Source organism: Galleria mellonella, unplaced genomic scaffold (genome assembly GCF_026898425.1).
Source record: "Galleria mellonella isolate WM207_F2 unplaced genomic scaffold, CSIRO_AGI_GalMel_v1 utg352, whole genome shotgun sequence".
NCBI classification, from domain to species: domain Eukaryota; kingdom Metazoa; phylum Arthropoda; class Insecta; order Lepidoptera; family Pyralidae; genus Galleria; species Galleria mellonella.
Window position 1 is genome coordinate 4,497,285 of NW_026442084.1, and position 22,952 is coordinate 4,520,236.

General features: G+C 29.5%; 1 protein-coding gene and 1 long non-coding RNA gene across 10 annotated transcripts in view; one reads left to right on the top strand and one right to left on the bottom strand.

The window, feature by feature from the left end:
* The window catches only part of LOC128201135 (uncharacterized), a 34,369-nt gene extending 24,929 nt beyond the window's left edge, over positions 1–9,440 (bottom strand). The window contains exons 1-2 of the long non-coding RNA XR_008253088.1: positions 9,410–9,440; positions 8,656–8,746 (exon numbers count right to left, since the gene is read on the bottom strand). This is a non-coding gene — a long non-coding RNA (uncharacterized LOC128201135). The remainder of the gene's footprint in view (positions 1–8,655; positions 8,747–9,409) is intronic.
* The window catches only part of LOC113519393 (twitchin), a 143,987-nt gene that overhangs the window by 30,063 nt on the left and 90,972 nt on the right, over positions 1–22,952 (top strand). For 2 of the 9 annotated variants that reach the window (XM_052896995.1, XM_052896996.1), the window contains exons 24-51: positions 1,497–1,547; positions 1,908–2,009; positions 2,128–2,214; positions 2,297–2,404; positions 2,569–2,619; positions 2,734–2,802; positions 2,896–2,958; positions 3,299–3,382; positions 3,471–3,563; positions 3,833–3,916; positions 4,623–4,799; positions 5,010–5,213; positions 6,518–6,559; positions 7,451–7,483; positions 12,791–12,935; positions 13,378–13,614; positions 14,045–14,181; positions 18,673–18,798; positions 18,890–19,319; positions 19,422–19,527; positions 19,783–19,943; positions 20,468–20,606; positions 20,844–21,058; positions 21,248–21,763; positions 21,844–21,968; positions 22,053–22,230; positions 22,317–22,441; positions 22,624–22,650. In XM_052896995.1, coding sequence (XP_052752955.1) covers positions 1,497–1,547; positions 1,908–2,009; positions 2,128–2,214; positions 2,297–2,404; positions 2,569–2,619; positions 2,734–2,802; positions 2,896–2,958; positions 3,299–3,382; positions 3,471–3,563; positions 3,833–3,916; positions 4,623–4,799; positions 5,010–5,213; positions 6,518–6,559; positions 7,451–7,483; positions 12,791–12,935; positions 13,378–13,614; positions 14,045–14,181; positions 18,673–18,798; positions 18,890–19,319; positions 19,422–19,527; positions 19,783–19,943; positions 20,468–20,606; positions 20,844–21,058; positions 21,248–21,763; positions 21,844–21,968; positions 22,053–22,230; positions 22,317–22,441; positions 22,624–22,650 — 3,915 coding nt within the window. Of the gene's footprint in view, positions 1–1,496; positions 1,548–1,907; positions 2,010–2,127; positions 2,215–2,296; positions 2,405–2,568; positions 2,620–2,733; positions 2,803–2,895; positions 2,959–3,298; positions 3,383–3,470; positions 3,564–3,832; positions 3,917–4,622; positions 4,800–5,009; positions 5,214–5,873; positions 5,919–6,517; positions 6,560–7,450; positions 7,484–12,790; positions 12,936–13,377; positions 13,615–14,044; positions 14,182–14,822; positions 14,943–16,237; positions 16,322–18,672; positions 18,799–18,889; positions 19,320–19,421; positions 19,528–19,782; positions 19,944–20,467; positions 20,607–20,843; positions 21,059–21,247; positions 21,764–21,843; positions 21,969–22,052; positions 22,231–22,316; positions 22,442–22,623; positions 22,651–22,952 lie in introns of all 9 variants that reach the window. The other 7 variants (XM_052896998.1, XM_052897001.1, XM_052896992.1 and 4 more) reach the window with 6 other exon arrangements.

The following is a 22,952-nucleotide window of genomic DNA, read 5'->3' on the forward strand; positions in this document are numbered from 1 at the left end:
ATGTTAGTACGGAAAACATAAAATATTTTATTGTTTTTCATCGTATGTTTCTTTAAGAATTTTTTTCACTTTTACTAGCACAAAACTTACTAGTTCTTACCCACTACTTTGTCTGTATGACCGAAATATATTCACTGACTCGTCTATCTCTATACCAAAATGTACCATAATCGATTCAGAGGTTTAGACGTGAAAATGTAGTAAATAAACTAACTCACTTTTCCATTTATTTAATATGATTGGAGAATATTAAAAGGATGCTTATGATTTCGATTTCACCCTGCATAGTCATTATTATTTACAATAAAAAATAATCATTTTCAATAAATCATTTTAGATCATCTAAAATTATTGATTTAATTAATTATTTAATTAATTCCATTATATCTGTAATAATAAATTTATAATTACATAAAATTATTGTTATTTTATCGATTTTTCTACATTTACAATATTTGATAGTGAAACTCCATGGTAATGAAAAGCACTCCTTCGTTTTGTTTTCTGCACCAATTCTTTCTAGAAGCCCCTATAATAGTGTACGATTTGCTTTCATACGAAACCCAATCCTTAGTCGACCTTTAGAATGATGTAAAAATATCCATAAAATTTTTAACCGAGATATAATGTTAGATTAAAAATATTTTATTTAGTATCTTGAATATAAAAAAAAAAACATGGTTTATATTTCTATTTAATTTCTCATACGTGGATATTTCAAAGAATATTCTCCCTGACACAAATATAAAATTGTACTGCAATGAAATTTAATGTCACTTAAATATCATATATTTAATATTATATTATACAACATTACATTACAAGTATATACTAAGCCGTATGGTTCCGGAGGCCAATGTTCACTCATTAAATAGACATTTAATTGAGTTTTTAGTTGAGTTTCTTGTCAGTTCTTTTCAGCTAAAATCATTTGGTACTCGTAAACTGGATAGATAAAAATTGGCGTGCATTAAATAGAAGAAAAGTTATTTAAAATAAATACTTTTATCACTTCATTACATAGTATAAAACAAAGTCGCAGTCGCTGTCTGTCTATCCCTATGTATGCTTAAATCTTTAAAACTACGCAACGGATTTTGAAGGTTTTTTTTTTTAATAGATAGACTGATAAAAGTGGAAGGTTTACATGTATAATACATGCATAATATTGTAGAGAAACACTGTTAATTTTAGAAGTTTCTAATGTGCCGGCCAGTCGACGCTATTTAGTATCAGCATTGCACCCGTGCGAAGCCGTAAGGGTTGCTAGTTAAAACTAAAACGAGAAAATTGTGAAACGAATCAATAATTAGTAACAGTGGGTTATATACCTTGATGCACTTTCGGCTTAGTATGTATTTTTTAAATCCACTATATACACATAATAAATAAATTGTATTAACTTAAATAAAGATTTTTAGTTTCATTGCATTACAAATTCATGTACACGCAATGCCCCTTTGACGCTTAATCATATTCCTAATAACTTTTTTTAGACCACCATAAAGGAACCAGAAGCAAGTGAAATAAACCAAGTAAAATTGAAGGTAAGTCCGCGATCCATCTTGAATGCATGTAAATCTATGTACTTGTTCTATCGTATCAACAATGTCTCAAGTTTAGTCGTATTCAAAATACTCTCTAAACTTGTATGAAACAGAATCTGAAAGGAAATTCAATCTGTTTATTAATTTCTATTGTAAATAAAACTCTACAATGACTATCAAACAATTTTGCAATTGTTTGATTCTGTGTGTTCAGTAAATAACAAATTGTGTATAATCAATTATTAATGTAATTTTAATGTATATTTTTATACACCGAAGAGAAAAGGTTGAGTTATGCTAGAGATTATAGCACCAAGTGACACGTTTGACTTAGATGTAACTATATATTTTTGTAAATAGGATGACACTGTAAAGACAATAGAAGACAAGGTAAAACAAGAATCTGTCGATAAGCCTTCAGAAAAATCATATCCATGGCGACCTACGCAAACAGATACACAGGTATATCACACACACACACACACACACATACATACATACGTGCACACTGATTTATAACATTGAACATTTTGACTCACAATATCTATTTATTATTTATAATTTATAATATTATTATTAGGGATCTACGCAAAATGTTGAACCAAAACGTAAACCTAGTATTGAAAAAACAGAAGAGTTGACTAGACGTCGTCTAAGTAAAACTGAGGTATATACATTTTCTATTATTTTTACGTAATGTATATTACCTTCTTTAATAACAATATTTTCATAACAATAATTTTAAACAGGATATAATAGAAGTTGTTGAAACTAAAACTAAAGAAACAACTGAAATTAAAAAGAAAACTCCTAAAGATAAACCAAGTGAAACGAAGCCACCTGGAATATCAAATGAGGTATACAATTTGTATAAGCAATTTTTACTATATGTTACATTTCTAAACGAATGCACACATTATATTAGACACATGCACTCAAATAAACATATTCAAATAAATATGTTAATTTTTAACTCAAATTAAAATAGGTAAATTATCGTATGGCATTTAAATTATTTTAGGAGGAAGAAGATGAAAGCGATGTATCAATGCAAGAAACTAAGGAACCGGAGGTAAAATACTCTTTTGTTGTATATAAAATGTATCATTTTCAATTATACAAATTCATAGAATGATTAGTTATTTTGTACAAACTCTATTTCTTATTTAATATCTTAATTTATTAGGAGCCTCGACCAACATTGACACCTGCTCAGTCTCCATTCTGTCCATGGAAAAAAAAACCATACGCGGAGGTCGGTAATATAATATTTTCAACATTGTTGAAATTGAAAACGTATTGTAAAAAATTTACTTAGGATTATTAATAAAAAATATATATTTAATAGGACTTCCAATTTGAAGATGATGAACCATCAGAAACTACAAAAGGAGAAACACAAACTGTGCAGGTAGTTTCAATTGATTAATATTTAATACACATAAGTGACATTAAAAGTTTTCGTAAAACTTCGTAAATTTTTAAACAGTTTGCAGTAATATCAAAAAGGTAGAGAGAAGTTATTTTATGATTTATTCTAAGACTTTTATGAAAGTGTATTTAATTGTAATATAAATGCATTTGAGTTACATAAGATATTTAATATACACAATATGTATAAAAATATTTTTCTGTAAATTGTATAAGTTTAATGTATTTAACAGAAATTAATTTTATATTATGTATTTAAAGTAGTTAGTAGTAATATTTTAGTGTATAAACGAAGATCACATAATTTAAAATTGTAATAGGTACCAGCAATATCAACACCAAAATCACAAGAGACACAAAATGAGATACCATTTTCGTGGCAAGTTATTCCAGAAATACCTCAGGTAGACACAACACATTATATCATTGTTCTTCTTTATATTTGCAATATTCAATTGATTAGTACACTAACATGATCTATTATATAATCAGGCTGAACAAACACCAGAGTTAGAAGATAAATATAAACCAACACTGTTAGAACCAATCAACAATTTGCCACGAAGAAGACCATGGTCTCCTCAGGTACACAGAGTAATACATCTGATTAAACTTTAATAATCATTTTTAAACATATTATCACTGAATTCGACAATTTAAAATTTTTAGAGCATTCTAGCTTGGAATGCTTTGCAATTATCACACAAAGGTTATAAATAATACAAATGCACTTTCATTGGCTTTTCAAAATATACACACTTCATTCTTATAACACACAACTATAAGACATAAAATGACGTACGTTTACCAAAGAATCATTGCGTATGGTCGCCATTAATAATGTTTCCCTGTAGGCTGAAACGACAGAAGAAAAAGACGGGCCTAAAGCAAGCACACTAGAAATTCCACAATCCGCTTTTACCAGCAGACCTGAAGAGGTATACGCATTGGCACCGATAAAAATAATGCACAAACTTTGCACAATGCACATAGTTTTTTAGAATTTGGATAATAATGTTCAGCACCAATTACAATTTTGCAAAGCACCAAATTTTGAACTGATGTAGTTATTATTGCACCAAATATATTTTTTCTATTAATGGCTACAAATTTTAATTCCAATATTAAAATATTGAAGTATTTATTTTAGTAATATTACAAAATATACTACATGTAGCTATTTGTAGAAATTGATTTAGACTAGTATTATGCACTTTACCCGTCGATTTAGTATGTTATACCTTAATAATTATTCCATTTATATATACATAAATATAATATAGTATATAGAATGTGTTAGATTTGTACATATATGTATACAATAATACATGTATAGAAAAGAAAATGCAATATTTAAATATTAACAAAATGCACTGTTGGCACATAATTTTTCTTTTGCTGTATAATATTAACCATTTTCCTGCTTTGCTTTGCTTACTAATAGTCATTATATATGAACTTAAATATAATATTTATGTGTACTTTATAAACATAAAATTTATGGTAAGTTACTGATTATAAATTCTACTACTTTTTTAGAATTCTTATGACTCTTGAATTATTGGATCTTCAGACTTGAATCGGGTATGTATTAATAAATGTTAATTATTTTATTTAGAAATTAAATTAATGCATGTATTACAGAAAGTGGCAGTTAAAGAAGAAAAAGTGGAGGAAGAAGTCAAGAAGGCTAAAGTAACATCTGTGAAAAAGAAGGCCGAAGATCTCCCTGAGATTGCAGACTACGAAAGGCCTGAGCTTGAAAAATATGAAAAGATATCACCCACACCAACCACTAGGGAGAAACCAGAAAAAGATAAGGTATATTTGCAAATGTTTTGTATTATGATAACTATAAATATTTATAGAGATCTTATCTTATATTCGCATATGGGGTCAGCTAAGCTGTTGCACGTCGACCCATTTGGATCTTTTGTATTTATAGAGATACTATTATAGTCTATCCCGTGAAAGACTCTGTGATGATAAATATATATGAGGTATAATTAACATTGAAAAATGTATATGCAGCCAATTCCCAAGGTACCTGAAATCAAGGCACCAGAGGAGAAACCGGCTGCACCGAAGATTGAAGTTATTCGTGAAAAATCTCCGAAACCAGAAGCACCAAGGAAACCTTCATTGGGTCCTGGTCCTCCTGCTGCTAGACGTGGTTCTCTCATTCCTCCGCCTGAGGAAATGGGAAGACGACCATCTCTTATCATCAGTGACGAGGTATGTTATATTCTTTATAAAATTGTTAAAAGGATGATGTTTTAAACGAAAATATTATTTTTAAATGATTTTGAGATTCAACAATTTCGTAAATCATCAATGTCTATTAAGGTATGAATAAAAATATTGTAAAAAATCTTATTTGTGCTGTCCAAGAGTAGAATAGAAATTATATTATTAATTAGATTACTCTGTGAGCTAACATCAGATAGGCTTTTTTTCACGAACCATCTACGTAAAAAATTATTATATTCATCTGATAATACAAGTATATTATCAAATGTAATACAAGTTATATTTTTATTACTCTCTCAAATTTTGATGTTAGTTCATTGTTATAAATATATATATATTTAGCCCTACTACGTAGTATAGATATCCTACTCTCTCAAGCCGAACCCATAACATTAGAAAACCTTAAGAATCCCCCCTTATAGATTATGCCATTAACCATCTGTAGAAAGATGGAGCTTCACTTATCTTACAGCCATGAATGCTTCAGTAGTGTCAAGGAAATAGTTTTAGAGCGGTTTAAGCTTAGAACCCTTATTCCTCGCTTCTAGAACACTAGAGTTGTTTTTCACTACAGTAGGGTATAAAAGTTTGATTTTGAGGATCGTTTCTGTAGATATTAAACACAATACAAAACATAATCCACAGGAGAATAGAAAACTAAGACCTGGTGAGGTGATCGAAGAGAAGAAGGTAAAAGCAAAAAACGCTAAAATAATTTATTACGTGAATGCTGTCCGTTATATTGCCGTGATTAAGTCTTAACTGTATCTTTTAAAAAAAATCATTGTTAATGCGTTTGCACTCGACGCGGTTCGTAATACTATTGTCTCTGGATAATCACATAAACCTTTGTATAACTGAATATGTTAAATTGGATTATATGGTTATCCAGTTTCTTTTTTTTTTTTTATATAAACCGTTTTGTCGTCGATAGCACAAAGTCTAAACTGCACACAATTGTGGAGTCCGCGCACACAGATAAATTGCACAGCTTGTAAGCACGTCTCGCACACAATAACGGATACAGAGAATGGTCTTGAGTTTTAGGGATTTTATCAAATTGACTTGGGTACATCGTGTTTTATTACACACGTACTCAGATAGTCACTAACAATAATATACATTAACAAGAAAATGATGCAATACATAACGTAATAACTCTTGCACTTGCTGATTTACACATGCACCGAATAATAGCATCAAGTAGGTAGGTAGGGCCCAGGTTCGGCGGCAGAGATAGGCAGGTTGTTATATTTATTGGGAGATATTATCAATGTTTTTTACAACAGGTCAGCAAATTACGTCCTGGAGAAGTTTTAGACGACAAAAAGGTGAGATCTAGTGGATCTGGCCAGTTTAGGTGGACGCTGCTCGCTTTTGCAAAGCATTTTATCTTTTTTTAGTCTTATTTTATTTTCTTTCCTTTAATACACATGACAGTACGGACTACAATTTTAAACTACATTTATATTATAAAATAATAAATATTACAAATTGTTATGACAACAATTTGATGTTAATGATTTCTGAATTATCATTCCCCTTACAAAATATACAAGAAATCTTTAAAAGATTAAAAATATTTAATATATAACTTCATCAGTAACTCCCTACTTTCTTATAGAACCTTAATCAATTTCAATATACCCATTTTCCATAGACGTTCTCCTTCTACTCCAGTTAGTATTGCCGCTTTGCCGTCCAGCGGGGATATACGACTCTATATCGCTGGGACTTGTTTTTACTATTTGTCAATAAGCCTTCCTAAGCAGAGATAATATTAATGAGATTTATACAAAGGAAGCACTTATCGACAAAGCTTCGTAGTTTATTTTTAGAATGGCTCTAGTTTTCCAAAATCCAATAACACGTTTTAGTTTTCAACTAATCCCTTAATTTTAAATTGCACATTACAGTTTGTTTACTATACTCGTATTTACTACTCATATAGTTTGAGAAGTGATTTTTAATTTAAACTGAACATGAATTCCACTATATAATAACTGACAAATCTGTTGAATACAAAATTCAGAATATCATTTACTCTTGTGCACAACATGTTAAACACTCACTTATAATAATATTATATACATACATAATTGCTTAAATATAACACACATAATAAACGCACACAAAATACTGATACTTTAAATTTTCAAATCATTTATGCACTTGATTAACAGAGAATGATTTACTAAAACGAATATTTTTTTCCAAAAAAGAAACGCAGCAGGCCCGGTGAACTGACGGACGAGGTATATTATGTGTGGAAGATATATGTTTAGATTATATGTCTTAGAAGGAAAACATTTATAGATACGTGGCTAACATAGATTTTTTTAAGTGATTAATTGAAAGTAAAAGTAAATAATATTTGGCGATAGGTTATATTTGGAGCCAATTGTAAAATGTTAATGCATTTTATAACTGGTAATTTAAATATTGATAATAAGTGTACAATATTATAAGATTCTAGAATGTTTTGTAGTATAGATATAATAGTTTATATTGCTATTAATCCCCTGTCACGGTAAATATGACAATAAACTAACTAACATAAATATAAAAGAAATAAAATATAAAGACTGCATGAATCCAATTAAACGTCTGTAATTAATATTAAAATTGAGCATAATTCCTTCTAAAATAATTGCGGAAGATACTGCAATAACTAAAATTTGTTTATGATAAGTAATACTATAATTATGTTTATCTGTCAAGAATAATTTGTAAAATATTATTGCAGTTTATTCCAGCTATATAAATTACTGCACATTCCAAAGCATTTAACAAATAATAAGCTTATTGATAAGATTAATACCTATGATCTCCTTGAAATAAACCATATTTTATATATTTTATCTGAACAAAGTGTAAATATTATTTTGATCATAGATATTATAACGCCCCTAATAAAGATGCCACAAAACACCAAACGACCAATAAACCAAAATTATGAACGTATTTAAATATATCATGTATTGAATCTATTTCTGTCACAGTCGAATTACATTAATGAACTGTATTTAATTTAGATGAGGATACTAAAAACAATTCTATAAATAACAATTCTGAGTTTGGAGCCAAAGTTTTATAAACAAGTCACAAACAACAAATAGATATTCGAACAAATTCGCTAACAATTCACTTTAATATAAAAGATGTTATAAAAATAAAAAAGGAATTGAACATATTTTGAAATGAGAATTATTAGTCTTATGATAATATCAAATAGTTTAATGAGAGAATAAAAACACACCTGCGTCAAATGTTAGTAAATGCTATATGTGTGAACATAATGAAGCGAATGAACAGCTAGAACGCGCCAAAACTGCTGATGTATGCATTATGATTGATTGTTATTCTTATAAATATGACTGCAGGAATTAGGCCAAGAACAACTGAGGAGATCTTGAAATGTTCTCACCCTTAACTATGCTGAGTTGCCAGCCAACATGAATTATGTCTTCCCTGTTGTCGTTAAGAAGATTTTAGACGTGATACGTGATGATTGTAATCTGTTGAACAAACATACGTACATGAAAATACAAATGTACGATGTATAAAAAATAATTAAATAGAAATGATGGTTAATTTAAAACTTCCGTGTTGTTTACACATATTTTAAATACACGGCAGTCCTGTCGTGACCACGACGTGGTGCAATCCACATCGAAACGTTGGCAATAAAGAAGCAGGTATGTAGGTATTATTTACCTGTATAAGAATTTTCATCGCGTTAAGTTCCGATAGTGTATTTAAAATATGTTTAAAATAGAAATTAATTAATAAATTTAATCAATATCTATGTGATAACGGAAATATAATAACATAATGCATTGTCTTAAATTTTTAAAAGATTTTTCAACTTTAAATCAATCGTTAAAAAGTGTTAAGTTGTTTTGAAATATGAGCAGCGATTAATTTTTTTTTCACGATACTTGAAATCGTAAACTAATAACCCGCTTGATTTGAAATAATAAAAATAAAGAATCCTAAAAAGATTTTACTGTAATTAAATAACCAATTAAAATACTAGAGAAATACCCTTTTACTATAAAAGCGGAATATTACAGAACTAAACTTATCAAATCGTGTAGATAAAGTTTTGATTTAAAAAAAATCTGATCCATAATTAGAATGATAAATGAGTCAGATCGATATTGGGAATTTAGGAATACCTGCGAACGCGTGGGTTTCAGGACGGTCGCACTACTAGTGGACGTAATGGTATTGCAGTATCAGAAATATTTGGCAGCTCTCTATATCTGTTATACCATTACCAAATAAAAACAAATAGTGTTTTTTAATATTATATAATACGTCGATTTTTAAAAGCAAAACAATGACACTATTGTTGAAACAGACTTAAGCGAAGTAAATGCTTTTTTGTATATTGCTCTATATATATTCGTAAGAATAAAGTAAAATTTTTTGTCATTTTTAACATAATTGTTAATAATTATTTGTAACATCAAAATTACAGTAAAACAAGCAAAATTAAGTCGAAGGAAAATCAGGTTGTAAGTGATAACACTATATAGCAGCACATAAACGCAGAAATAAAATACACTTCAAACACATACGTTAATGCCATATAGCATTAAGTTCGCAATTTGTTCAAATTTTTTTGTGCAATAATAGATAATTATGTTAGAATTTTATAAATAAACTAGCTGACCCCGTAAACGTTGTTTTACCACTTATTGAGAAATATAAAAATCGCTATTAAAAAACAGGGGTTGATCGTAAAAGGGTAAAAATTTGAAGCTGTATGTATTTTTCGATGCTTAGTCATAATAAAATAAAAATAAAAAAAAATGTCAAAAGAATTAAAAAAATATATTTAGGGGGTGGGTCACCCTTATCATTGAGGGGTATGAAAAATAGATGTTAACCGATTCTCAGACCTACCCAATATGCACACAAAATTTCATGAAAATCGGTAAAGTCGTTTCGGAGGAGTTTGGTAACAAACACCGTGACACGAGAATTTTATATATAAGATATAGAAAAGTTTACAATAAATAACAGCATATTAATGAAATACACTTCAAACCCATAGATTAGTGCCAATAGCATTAAGCTTGCTATTTGTTCGAATTTTATTGTGCAATAAAGAATAGTTTTGGCAGGTACTTCGATGCAATTATCAATATTTTATAAAAAGAAAACCGCACATAGAAGAGATATTAATAAAATATGAAAAAAACATAGACGTAATGTAACGTCAAAAAAATAATATCAAAAATACATTGAATTGAAAACATAAAATTTATATATACATGATAAAGTACGGAATTTTCATATCAAATCTAGAATTATCTAGTAGAAAAAAATATTTTAAATTATATAGCAATAGTAAAAAATAAATTAATTAATACAAATAATACAATTTGTTTTACTATGCAATAAATGTTTTATAAAAATATTTATCAGTTATAAATCCTTGTCGCTGCTCATCTTAAAATCTATCACCTTGTTAATAATGTCGCTATGTAGATATTTCAAGCTACAACGTTTGCCAGCGATGACAATCGCCTGAATTATTCACATTTGTTATGAAGGTGCCAATCAATCTCTTTTGGTTGTTACGAAATCAATCTCATCTAATTTATGAATATAGACAAAGGGCCCATCTTACGGCAGATTTGATGCATCGAATCATTGGCTGCTAATCCAAGATGATCGTTCATGATGCACAACGCGATAAGAAACCTATTATTGCCAAGGCAAAAGTTCAAAACGCGAATGCCAATCTAAATTTAAAAATAAAAGTCTAAATTAATTACACTAATAATGATCGATTGATGCAACTGGATACATACTGGAGCTAGTATCTCCGCACAAAGCCAATAATAACACGGTAACTGCAGATATCCATGGAAGACTTCACGACATCGTCCAACAAAATGTTACATGGATGGCTCACCTTAATCTGATAATTAATTGAATTTGTCTGTTGATTTGTGCTGTGCACAAATAGAAGCCCGCGTCCCCCTCTCCTCTTAGCAGCAAGGCAATCATGTCCACACGACCCCATCTTCAGTCTTTTGACATTCGCGCCCATTTTAAGATGAAACGACACTAACGAACAACCCCAAATCGAAATAATAACGAATTAACTAATAACAAAAGAAAAAAGAAAGAAGAAAATAAATATAATCTAAGTATAACAAGAATAAGTATTAAGTCTAAACATTTTTAAGCATTTAGTATATCTAGGTTTTATGTAATTATGGATCGTCCAAGTAAAAGATGGAGTTCTACGGCAATATTTTACGTGGTGTTTGTGACTAAAAATTAATAAAAATGTGAATTAAGTTGTAATCAGACTGTGATTGTCAATGACGTTAATAAAGTACATTTACTTTTAAAGGATTGTAAACTGTTATCTTGTGGTGGTATTGTGGTTTCTTCGTAGCTATATGTGTTTAACATAATGGCAGCGGTGGCTAAGAAATCATTACCTATTTCTAAACCTAAATTAGATCCGGTAAGTGATACTTATTTGTTAAATGTGTTAATAGAAGATAGATTTTAATGTTTAAATGTGTATTAAACAAAGGTCATTAAAATACCTTACTCAGATTATTTTTATTGATACATCTTTTACATATTTGCATTCTCGTTTTTGTTCGTTACCATCCAAAATAAATGCCAATAATTTGAAATGAAACCATAAATACAATTCTAGATTATAGAAATGTCTTTAATTCAATCTTCAAGAAAATCTCACGTTTGAATATGAAATTAAAAAACCCAAGAAATGTAATTTCTTTAAATCTAAAAATTGTAAAAAAAATTTTTAGAATTTATGTTTAATACAAAAAAAAAGTTATCATGTATAAATAAAAGTTTATTACAATGTTGACTTAATTCAAATATAATAAAGCATTGACTTCATAATAACTGTCATAACTTTATTCTCAGCACTTGCGCCACATTTATCAGGAAGTCCAGATCTTCATTGTCAGGTCATTTGGCTTACGTTCTTAATGTAGTGCATCTGTCATAACACGCCTCTACCATTTGTAACATGTATTTAGTTATACCATTATAATTTTTCAATTCATATTAATAGGTTTTGGCAGTGACGAGTTGGAAAGTAACGGACTAAATAATGATCCTTGTGAAACACCTGTGTTATAAAAGATAAAAAGTAATATAAATTTGTAGTAAAACTAAATTATGAGTATAGTATTTCAATGACTTTTGACCATAAACATTTATTATATTTTTCTTCATTCAAACTTTACAAGTCAGGTATATTGTTACGCATATATATTTGTAAAGTTTAAAAGAAGATATCCTGATACATATTGTAATTTAATGTTTTACAATACATTTTTTTTTAAATAAATTAGGTAAATTAATAATGATCAAGAATTTTCTATTTTATTTTTGCAATTTTTCAGTGTTCAAATATTGAACAAATACAATACTGAAATTCTTGCTTTATTTATAATTACTTATTGGCTTGCTATATTTATGGATTTATCGTGATTAACAAAGTGAATTCCAAAATTTAGACGTATATTAACAATGCTTTGATGATGTAGCGACGAAAGTCTGGCGACGCTAGAAGACCATCGGTCCAGGATTTGGAAGATCTAATTAACAAACCTTCAGTGCCCTTGAAGCCTATCGGCAATGAGGGCCCTCCAGTTATTGTGGACGCTCCTGAGAGCAATTCTGCTGTTGAGGGTCAGTATACATTCTCAAATGTTTCAGATATTTTTACAATTAAAATATTGCACTTAGTTTATTATTAAATATTTTTTATTCTTCTACAACACCATTAAATCTAATAATATCATGGTTTATTGTATTATTTTGCATAATTTCATGGGATTGGCAACTACTATTATATTTTTTAATTTATAATTATAGTTGTCTTTATTCCTTTTATTTTCTCACTTACATAATCATAATATAATATACAGTCTAAGAATTAAGTAGATCTTTTTATATTTTATCGCATTTAATTTTACAAGTGTATATCGATTATAAAAAAAATTAACTATAAAAATTTGAAGGAAATCCTAACCTAATAATACTATCACAGCATTACATATTGAAATAAAGGAAGTCTTATTAATATTAGAATATTAAAAAATAAAAATAAATCTTATTGTGATCCATACAGACCAAACTGGCTACCTCACCGTTCAAGTCGAAGGTAATCCGGCGCCGACATTCAAATTTTACAAGGGCGTTACTGAAATTATCGAAGGAGGCCGTTTCAAGTACATCACTGATGGTGAACAAGGCCTTATAACGCTCTGCATGAGGAAAATCAAACCCAATGATGAGGGCAAATATAAAGTTGTGGTCAGCAATATACATGGAGAAGATTCAGCTGAAATGCAGCTTTACGTTTCTGGTAAGATTTATATTGATTTAGTAACAAAAAATATTATTTAAGTACTATATCCTGTAGTATTCAGCATACCATATTCTTGTGCTGAACTATGATATGATTCATATGCATTAAATTCATTTAAATTCAAAATGATTGAGTACTAAAAGTGAGAGACAATATTAGTATGGCAGTAAATTTACATAATAGTTATTGTACCACTATTCAATATATTATTTTGCACAATTATGGGAGTTGTTAAATTACTTTAAATTTATAGAAAAAAATGCATAGGAATACTAATAAGTAACTTCAATGTCAAACACTCTCTTAAGTTAATTCCGTGTGTAACTTAAATAAGAATTTGAATTTTTAAAATAGAAATTGAATTACATTATATTAAAATCTTTCGTTTTACAAAGCACAAATGTTTTTAATAATAATAATAATACAGATTCAAGTGGCATGGACTTCCGTGCTATGCTCAAGAAACGAAAATACGCTAAATGGGGCGAAAAGAAGGAAGATCCCGACTGGGGAGATCTTAAAGAAACCGAGAAACCTATTCCACCTCTTAAGAAAGTCGAAAAGGTAAATTTTCTGTCACTTTCTATTCAATATTAAAAAAAGAAGATGGTGATACGAAATATACACATACATGATATCTAAATAATAAATACCAATAAATTAAAAATGTTCAACACGAGTCAATGTTAAATTTTCTCACATAATATTACAGATTAGAATTTGAAATTTAATATTAAACATTCAAGTGGATTTATACAACATTAATCATTATAACTACTCGTATGTTACAAATTTAACGTTGTCTCGTTAACTGAATTAAAAAATGTAGACAGCTCCATCGGGCTTTATACATATAAAGACAATGAAAATGAAATCAAAGTAATCTTCTACCTAAATCTAGATAGTTAACATTTTTTTCTGTCGCTTAAAAATCGAATACTAGAACAATCGATTTTTAATTCTTTGAATTGATAATAATAAGCTTCTACTGTGCTAAATTAATTTCTAGATGCTTTTAAAATTTTGGATATTATTTATTATTGTTTACTTTCCTTTATATAAACTAAGTAATTGACATTAAAGTTTATCTACAAATTATGCTTCTTTATTGTCAATATTTTTACTCAATGCTTTGTTTTTGCTACTCTTTAGATTAACTTTTTTGTATATTAAATAGCTTAACATGACATCGTATGTACCTTTAGGGTTTAAAAACTGGACATTATGAAGAAGACGGCTTCATAGTGATCGTTTCCGAAGGGGTTGAAATGGGTAGATTCCCAGCTGATAAATGCGGGGGCTCTACAAACTGGTCATGGTTTAAGGTCCTCAGTATTCTAAAATGCAACACCATCGTTCATTCCATCTTGCATTCCAAATTCTATTTCTTTATCCTCTTCTTTAACATTCCTTGAGAAAGGCAAAAGTTACTTATTTAAATAAATGCTATTATATTTTTCAAATTATGTTGTACTAAATACATATTATAAATAATTACTTTTTTTAGTCAATAATTATTAATTCGCATGTTATATGAAAATTGATTTGATTAATAGAAACTAATAAAAGTTCAAAATATTACGACCTCTTTATGAAGGCTTTAATTTTTTTGTAATAATTTATATTTGTCAATAATACTCGTATTTTGACTTATTTACTAAACGTAGTGATAATAATTTGCTCAGTGGTTTACTATATTATAAAAGTAATAAGATTCATTATATTAGAGAAAATTATATTTAATTGGCTAATGAAATATGGCTGCTTGGCTTTTAAGAAAGATATTTAACGTGTTTAAAGTGAGTATTTTATGAGTAACTATTGAAACTTGTCATTGACTATTTCCGTACAAAAATTCATCACCTATTTAAAAGGCATTTATTTTATTGTATAAGACATTTCATTACAATTTTTTAATGCAAAATGCATCCAAAAACAGCAATTTAGCTACTCATGCATTTTTTATAATTTAGTATTTATAAAAAAGTTATTTTTTCTTTTCTTTCAAATGAAGGTAGTTCACATTATACGAGCAATTTGTATGGCGGGAACCCGAACCAATTAAATACCATATTTTTTCAAGTTCGTTGATTTCATTTACAGGTATATCTATTATAAATAATTTACTTTTAAAAGGTAACGTCTAAAATTCTTATCAAATTTTAAACATTAACAATTTTAACGTAGTAATTTCAAGTATTTCCTAATGACAAGAAACATCGTAGAATTGCTGGGTAAAATGTTGCAAACATTCTTTAATTCATTCTTGGACTTTTAAAATAATTGTCGTCCACACACAAACTTTTATAACAAATTACTTAATATAAAACTCATTATATAGTCGATATTTCAGTATAATGCGAAATATGTATTCCAAAATATTAAATTTAGTATATGAGCTTGAAATTTAATAAATAGTTACACCAAAATATCACTTATATTATTGCGTGCCTCTTATTGAAAAATATGTCGTTTAATGAAATCATTTAACAATCATGATCATAGCGTTTACTTCATGTCATTACGTTGCTTACAATCTTGGCTCTAAATAATCATCGCTTTTTAAATTTGTTTTTAGATGCCTATTAATTTTATACGTAACATCTATATTCGGTTCTAGGGTGTCTTTGACATAAAGAGACGCAAGTCTCTGCGTGAAATAATAGGTGATTGGCCCTCTTTGATGGAGACTGTCAAAGTTAAGGTTCGATAAAAAGGACATATAAAAGTACACACATAAAAAACAAGACACTTCTATTCTTTTGAAATAAAGATGCAAACTTCTAGATGAATATACATACCTAAGATTTTTTGCAAATCATAATAAACATTTTTGTATTTTTATAACATGTTTCAACAGGATTGAAGTGGTCTTTTAAATGAATGAAATTTAAAAACTGAATGATAAATAACTAAACTAAATCTATCCTCCCTAATTATCTTCCTCTATTTAATTTTATCTTTTTGATACAATAAATAAAATATATCATATATTGACGTCTAAACTATATAGAGGATGGTAATTTGGAGCGATTTAAATAAAGAAATGCATTAAAACTGAATTTTAAATAACAACTCGCACAAGTTTGTATCACCACTTCACGTTTCTTTAACTTGAATATGATTTTCAGGGAATGTAAGTGGAATGAATTTGATGATGATGATGATGAACTAAATATTTTGGAATTTTTGTTCGTTCTTTGAATTTTCAGGTTTACCTTTGACGTCGATTGAGGAGCTTCTATCACGTCATTATTTAATATGAAATTTTATATCTCTGTCTTCATTTACACCATATTAATTTCAGCTGATGCATCCGATGTTTTGCAGATGTTGATTTTTTTTTTAATAATATAACATGTGTTTATTGAAAATTATAATGAATTGTAATTGGCACATGAAAATATAGTTATGGTTATTTTTTGCAACCACGTTACACTGCTGAGAGCTTATTAAAAAAAGATAAATAAAAATATATCGTCATATAAGTAAGATAAAATTCGGTAGTTATCCCAATGATGCTTTTCTTATGATTTTAGATTTTGCAAACTCTTACATTATAACTATTTTATTCAGAAAAGAGTATTTATAAATATTTCCATATATTTTTGCTATTTTACTGTCAGCAAAAGAGGTTTTGTTTGTGTGTAGTAAATTAAAGTTGACAAGGATAAAATGGCTGTTTTAGAATCAAAATAGAAGACGGTCCCTCGCGGAACTGATTCCAGATTGGCCGGTGCTGCACTCGTTCAAAAGAGACGAGGTTTGACACCGACAGTGCACAATATCACGTATCTTTGTGGTATCACCAATGCAAATAATTGTCGCACTGATACTTTCGCACTTGGTGTACAAATAGTCCAGTAGACAAACTTGTATATTAAAATATACACTGATGTATTTGTATTATGGTCATATAAATCATGTATAAATTCACCTAATAATACAATATATCAAACTTTCAACTTATCGTTTCAGAGATCTTTGCTAATATATGTTTAAAATATTAAAATCACTTTACACAATCGTTCTTTAGATATCTTTAATCCATCATTCTTCAAAATAACACATTTTTATTTCGATGCACGTTACCAAAACTTGATTCTTCTTTTTCTCCATTCTTTCGTTTTTCTCTTCTTTCCATGTTCCGTTACAATATTTCTATTATTTTATGTTTCACTATAATTATCTTCTTTGACAGATCTAAAATAATTTTAATTCACTAAACTTTCTTCTTCATTATATTATACTATTCACATTCCGTAAGTTTTACCTTGTGTATGATTTTTCACACCAATTCGTGATTTTAAGCAAAATTAGAGGGTATCAAATTGTTAACTTAAGTTATATACTCGTACATTAGTGTTATTGTATTTACCTCTATTTTGATATCTACTGGATTATTGCGATGTAATATAGCGACAAAATCACCAATAGTCTATCTATATTCAGCACAAACTCTGGAACTTTCCACTCTTCTGTTCTCTATATATTAGCAAATCTTCAGTGCACTCCTTCGTCAACTTTTTAGCACCAAGCACTCCACATGTAAAATAAAATAGGTTATTACGCACAATACTGTCGATCTTCTCGATCTTAGTTTTCACTTATTTGTAAAAGTATGAAATAATATATTGGTTATATATACTGATGTTAACGTGTTACTATAAAAGTAGTAAATTAATTCATTATTTTGGCTAGATCTTTTTTTTATGAATGTATGAACTCTCTAAAATTTTTTATCGTTAGAGTTCATTACATCTGTTAAAAAATATGGAAATTTAAATTTCTGTACAATAGCATGGAGTTTTAGTGTGATGATGGAAGAACGGCTGATGACTCTAACGCCTCGGTAAACTATCCAACTCAACAGTGTTCAGTGATTTTCTTGCATTTGAATTACTGCCGAGTGACGTTGACGACTTTTAGAAGTCGTCTCCAGTTTCTTCGTGGTCAGCACACAAAGCTTTTGTATGGAGAGCACCTTTTTGTGACTGCACACCTTTATCTCTTACTACGGCTGGTCCATTAATGGTCACTGGACATTTCTTTCAGAAACAAGAGTCATTCCTGAAGCCCCTCGTAGATCAATTCGCGAAAGAAGGCAAAGATAAGAAGGTGACATTTGAAGCCATCTTCACTAAGCCTAATTCGAAGCCGAAATGGTTCTTCCGCAAGGACGTGAGTATTTTTTTATTTGCAACACGCATTACTAACCTTTTACTATGAAATATATTATAAAATTTGTTACTTTTACTTTTCCTTGTAACAGGAGCTATTCCCAGGCTCAAAATACAAAATGACAAACGAACAAGATTCATACAAATTGATTATTATGAACCCGAAAGTAGAAGACACGGGTAAAATCACAATCGAAATCGGCGGAATCACTTGCACTGCTTTCTTGCAAGTCGATGAACCTGATCCTACTTATACCTTCACAAAAGCACTAAAGAAGACTACAAGTGGCTACACGCTACATGAAGTAGTTTTAGAATGCGCCGTCTCAAACAGTCTCGCCATCGTTTCCTGGTGGAAAGGAGACCAGAAATTGGAAGACGGTGATTATTACCAGATATCAAAAGATTTATCTGGAGTATGTAAGCTAGTACTAAAGAGCGCTAAGTTCGAGGATGCTGGTAAATATACATGTAGAATAGAGAAGCAGCCTGACAAAACTGAAACTGAAGTCAAGATTGTGGGTAAGTTACCATTGATCCGAATATTGTGTCAACAGATATCCCTTGAATTAATATTAAGTTTTTTTACGTTATTATCTTAATGATTATAATGAATTATTTCAGAATATCCATACAAATTCACGAAGGTACTTAAATCACAACAAGCAATCGAAAAAGATACCATTACATTACTTTGTGAACTTGACGATGCCTCTGGTGAAGTACAATGGTAAGTTATGGATACAGACTCTCATTGATCATTTAGAAAATGATAAAAAATTGTTGTCGACAACAATTTTACTTACTTAATGGCTACTTAGTGAGAAGTATAGTGTAGCCAATCGTTCAGGATAAATCATTCTCTTTTCAATAAATCGTATTTATAGATCATATTATCAAGGTGGTGTGCTATTGTAAAATAAGATCTTAAGCGAGTTTTCACTACAACAATCTAATTACATAATTATGTCATATTTTATACTAGGTTCAAGAACGATGAACCTTTGAAGACTGACAAGCGCGTAACAATCGTAAAAGATGGACGCAAGCGAAAGGTGGTGATCAAGGATGCTAAAGTGACTGATGCAGGAAACTTTAAATGCGTCAGCAACGCCGATGAAACTACTTGCGAATTGATCGTCAATTGTAAGCTTTCTTCTATTTCATCTATGAACACTATATGTATATATATATATATATATATATATATATATATATATATATATATAAATAGTGTGATGATAAAGTAAGAGTACAGTATAATCACTCCACTTAATCTAATATAAAAAAGATTAACTGGAGTGATTACGGTCACCTAAAAACAAAATGACATAGTTATAAACTATAAGGTTTATCCTCTGTAATAAATTATATGTTCATTTTTTTCAATTTTACAAGACATTACGTGATATAAGTACATAAAGCATTATTGTTAAATAATATACATTGTGGGATTACATATGCATATATCAAAATCGATGTTAATCGTCTATTGTTTGAGATTACTAGACCTAAACAAAATCAATGTTTAGAAATCGTTTCAATACAGAAACAGATATGCAACTGATATACGAATTATTTTCAAAACCTAACGCTTAGTTTGTGGTAAAATAAATTTTATTTATATAGAAGTGAACATAAATTAAGTTACCTTCCTACGATGTTGCCAGACTCGAATCGCTTCAATAAGAAGTTGAAGGACACCGAAGCAATTGAGAGGGATAAGGTTGTATTGGAGGTGGAACTCCAGGATCAGACTGCTGAAGCTGTCTGGTCTTTCAATGGACAACCTATCGTACCCAATGAAAGGTAAGGACGAATTTTTTTTTCTAATATTTGTATACAGTATTCAAATATATTTATAGGTTATTTCTCTGCTTGATCTATAGTTGATTGTTAGAGAATATTTTTAATATTATATACGCCATATCTACGTTAGTTATGTACATAAAAGTTATATAGATAAATAAATAATTTATCATTTATATATATTTTCTTTTTCTATTCTGATATGACGTATGTAGATTTTTCGTCTCTTATTCTTAGGATTGAAATTAAAAACCTGGGCGGCGGCAAACATCAACTTATCTTCAATAAATTGGAAATGGAAGATGATGGTGAGATCCTTTGTGAATCTGGCAAGCTGAGCTCATCATGTAAGCTCACTGTCAAAAAAGGAGAATCAAAACCAGCGATCGAGTGTCCGGATGAATTCAATGGACCAGCTGGACAGCCATTTGTCATTGAGGTGCCTTATAAAGGTTAGTTGTTTTTTTATTTCTCAATCTTTTCAAAATAACAACTTTTTTTATTAAAAAAATAAGAAATAGTATTATAAATGTTTTGATATAAGAAATCGTGAATTACAACAATAAGTTATTATATACTTATATCGATAGATTAACGTAAGTGCTTAATTATTTAATTAATTAATTTCCCTTCCTTACCAGTCACTGGCACCCGTCAAACACCAATCGAGGCTAAATTATGGAAAGATGGAAAAGCATTGCCTGTTAAAGAAGTTGAAGCTGTCGTCGAACAAGAGAAAGTTCTATTTAAAATTAAGAAACCGACCAGAGAAGGTTCTGGAAAATATCAAATTAAACTTTCTAATGCCCAGGGTGAAGATGCTAAAAATGTTACCATTAACATGCAGAGCGTGCCTACGCCCCCACAAGATGTGGAAGTTTCGGAGATTTTCCAGACATCTTGTGTCGTCAGTTGGAAGGCGCCACAAGATGATGGTGGTTCTCCCATTGTCAAATATGTTATTGAAAGACAGGATCTTTCGCTTAAGGCTGGTTGGGACAACGTGGCTGAAGTACCACTTGGTCAACCAACTAAATTTAAAGTTGAAGATCTTATTGCAAAGAAAACGTACAAATTCAGGATTCGTGCAGTTAACAAAATTGGTTCCAGTGAACCTGGACTCTTTGCTAAGCCTGTATTGGCTAAAGATCCATGGGGTAAATATCATACTGTATTTTTTTATGGTTACTTAATTAAAGTATAGGCATTTACTAAAGTTATTTTTGTTGTTCTATAGATGAACCATCCAAGCCAAAGAACGTTGAGCTTGCAGATTGGGACAAAGACCACGCTGATCTCAAATGGCAAAAGCCGGACAATGATGGTGGTGCACCAATTACCGGTTACGTTATTGAATACAAGGTATGCTTGTAATAAAATTTAAATATATAGGGGAAAGGTATCCTTATTTTAGATAAAACATGTATCAATTTACTTTGCTTGCAGGAGAAATTCGGCAAAGACTGGGTAACTGGCAAGGAAGTGCCCGGGGATTGTTTAGCTGCGACTCAAGATGGCCTTAAGGAAGGTTGCACTTACGAGTTTAGGGTTCGAGCTATCAATAAAGCCGGCCCTGGTGAACCCAGTGATAGCACTAAGCCTATTGTTGCTAAATGCAGATTTGGTAAATTCTTAATTGGCACCCTTAAAATATTTATAATTTGAACCGTAATTTTTTTACATTGTTTTAATTATGGATATTTGTTACAGTCAAACCATATATTGTTGGTGAGGGTCTCCAGGGTATGATTATCAAGAAGGGTCAGGTGATCGTTTATGATATCAAATATGCTGGTGAACCTGAACCCGAAGTCAGATGGATGAAGGGTGAAGAGGTAAATATATATACTTTCTTTTTTTATAAACTTAAGTATTCATATTTTTTAGCCTCCTCTGTTTAGATTGTAATTTAGATTTTCTGTGATCATTGGGTATTTTATATTTAATTTTTGTGAAAAAATTATAGATATGAATCAATATTATTATTAATAATAATTTTACTTTTTTCCTAAAAAAGAAACGTGGAAAGCCGTACACGGAGAAGGTCAGAGGGTGAAATTAGATGTTGTTAATTATATGTTCTAAAATTACTCAACATTATCTATACCTACTTCTTAAACATTATATGTGGCTAACATGATTACTCTTAAACAAAAATATTTGTATACTTACATTAATATATTGAATCAAACCGTACCGGAAGCATATTATTAATAAAAATCAAATTATCTAAAATACAATGAGCATTTTCTTTTTTAATGCCTTAATTCTTATACCTAACTAAATTAGCTTTCCCTATCTCAAAGAATCCATACAGTTTACTACATAAAATAACTAAAACGATCC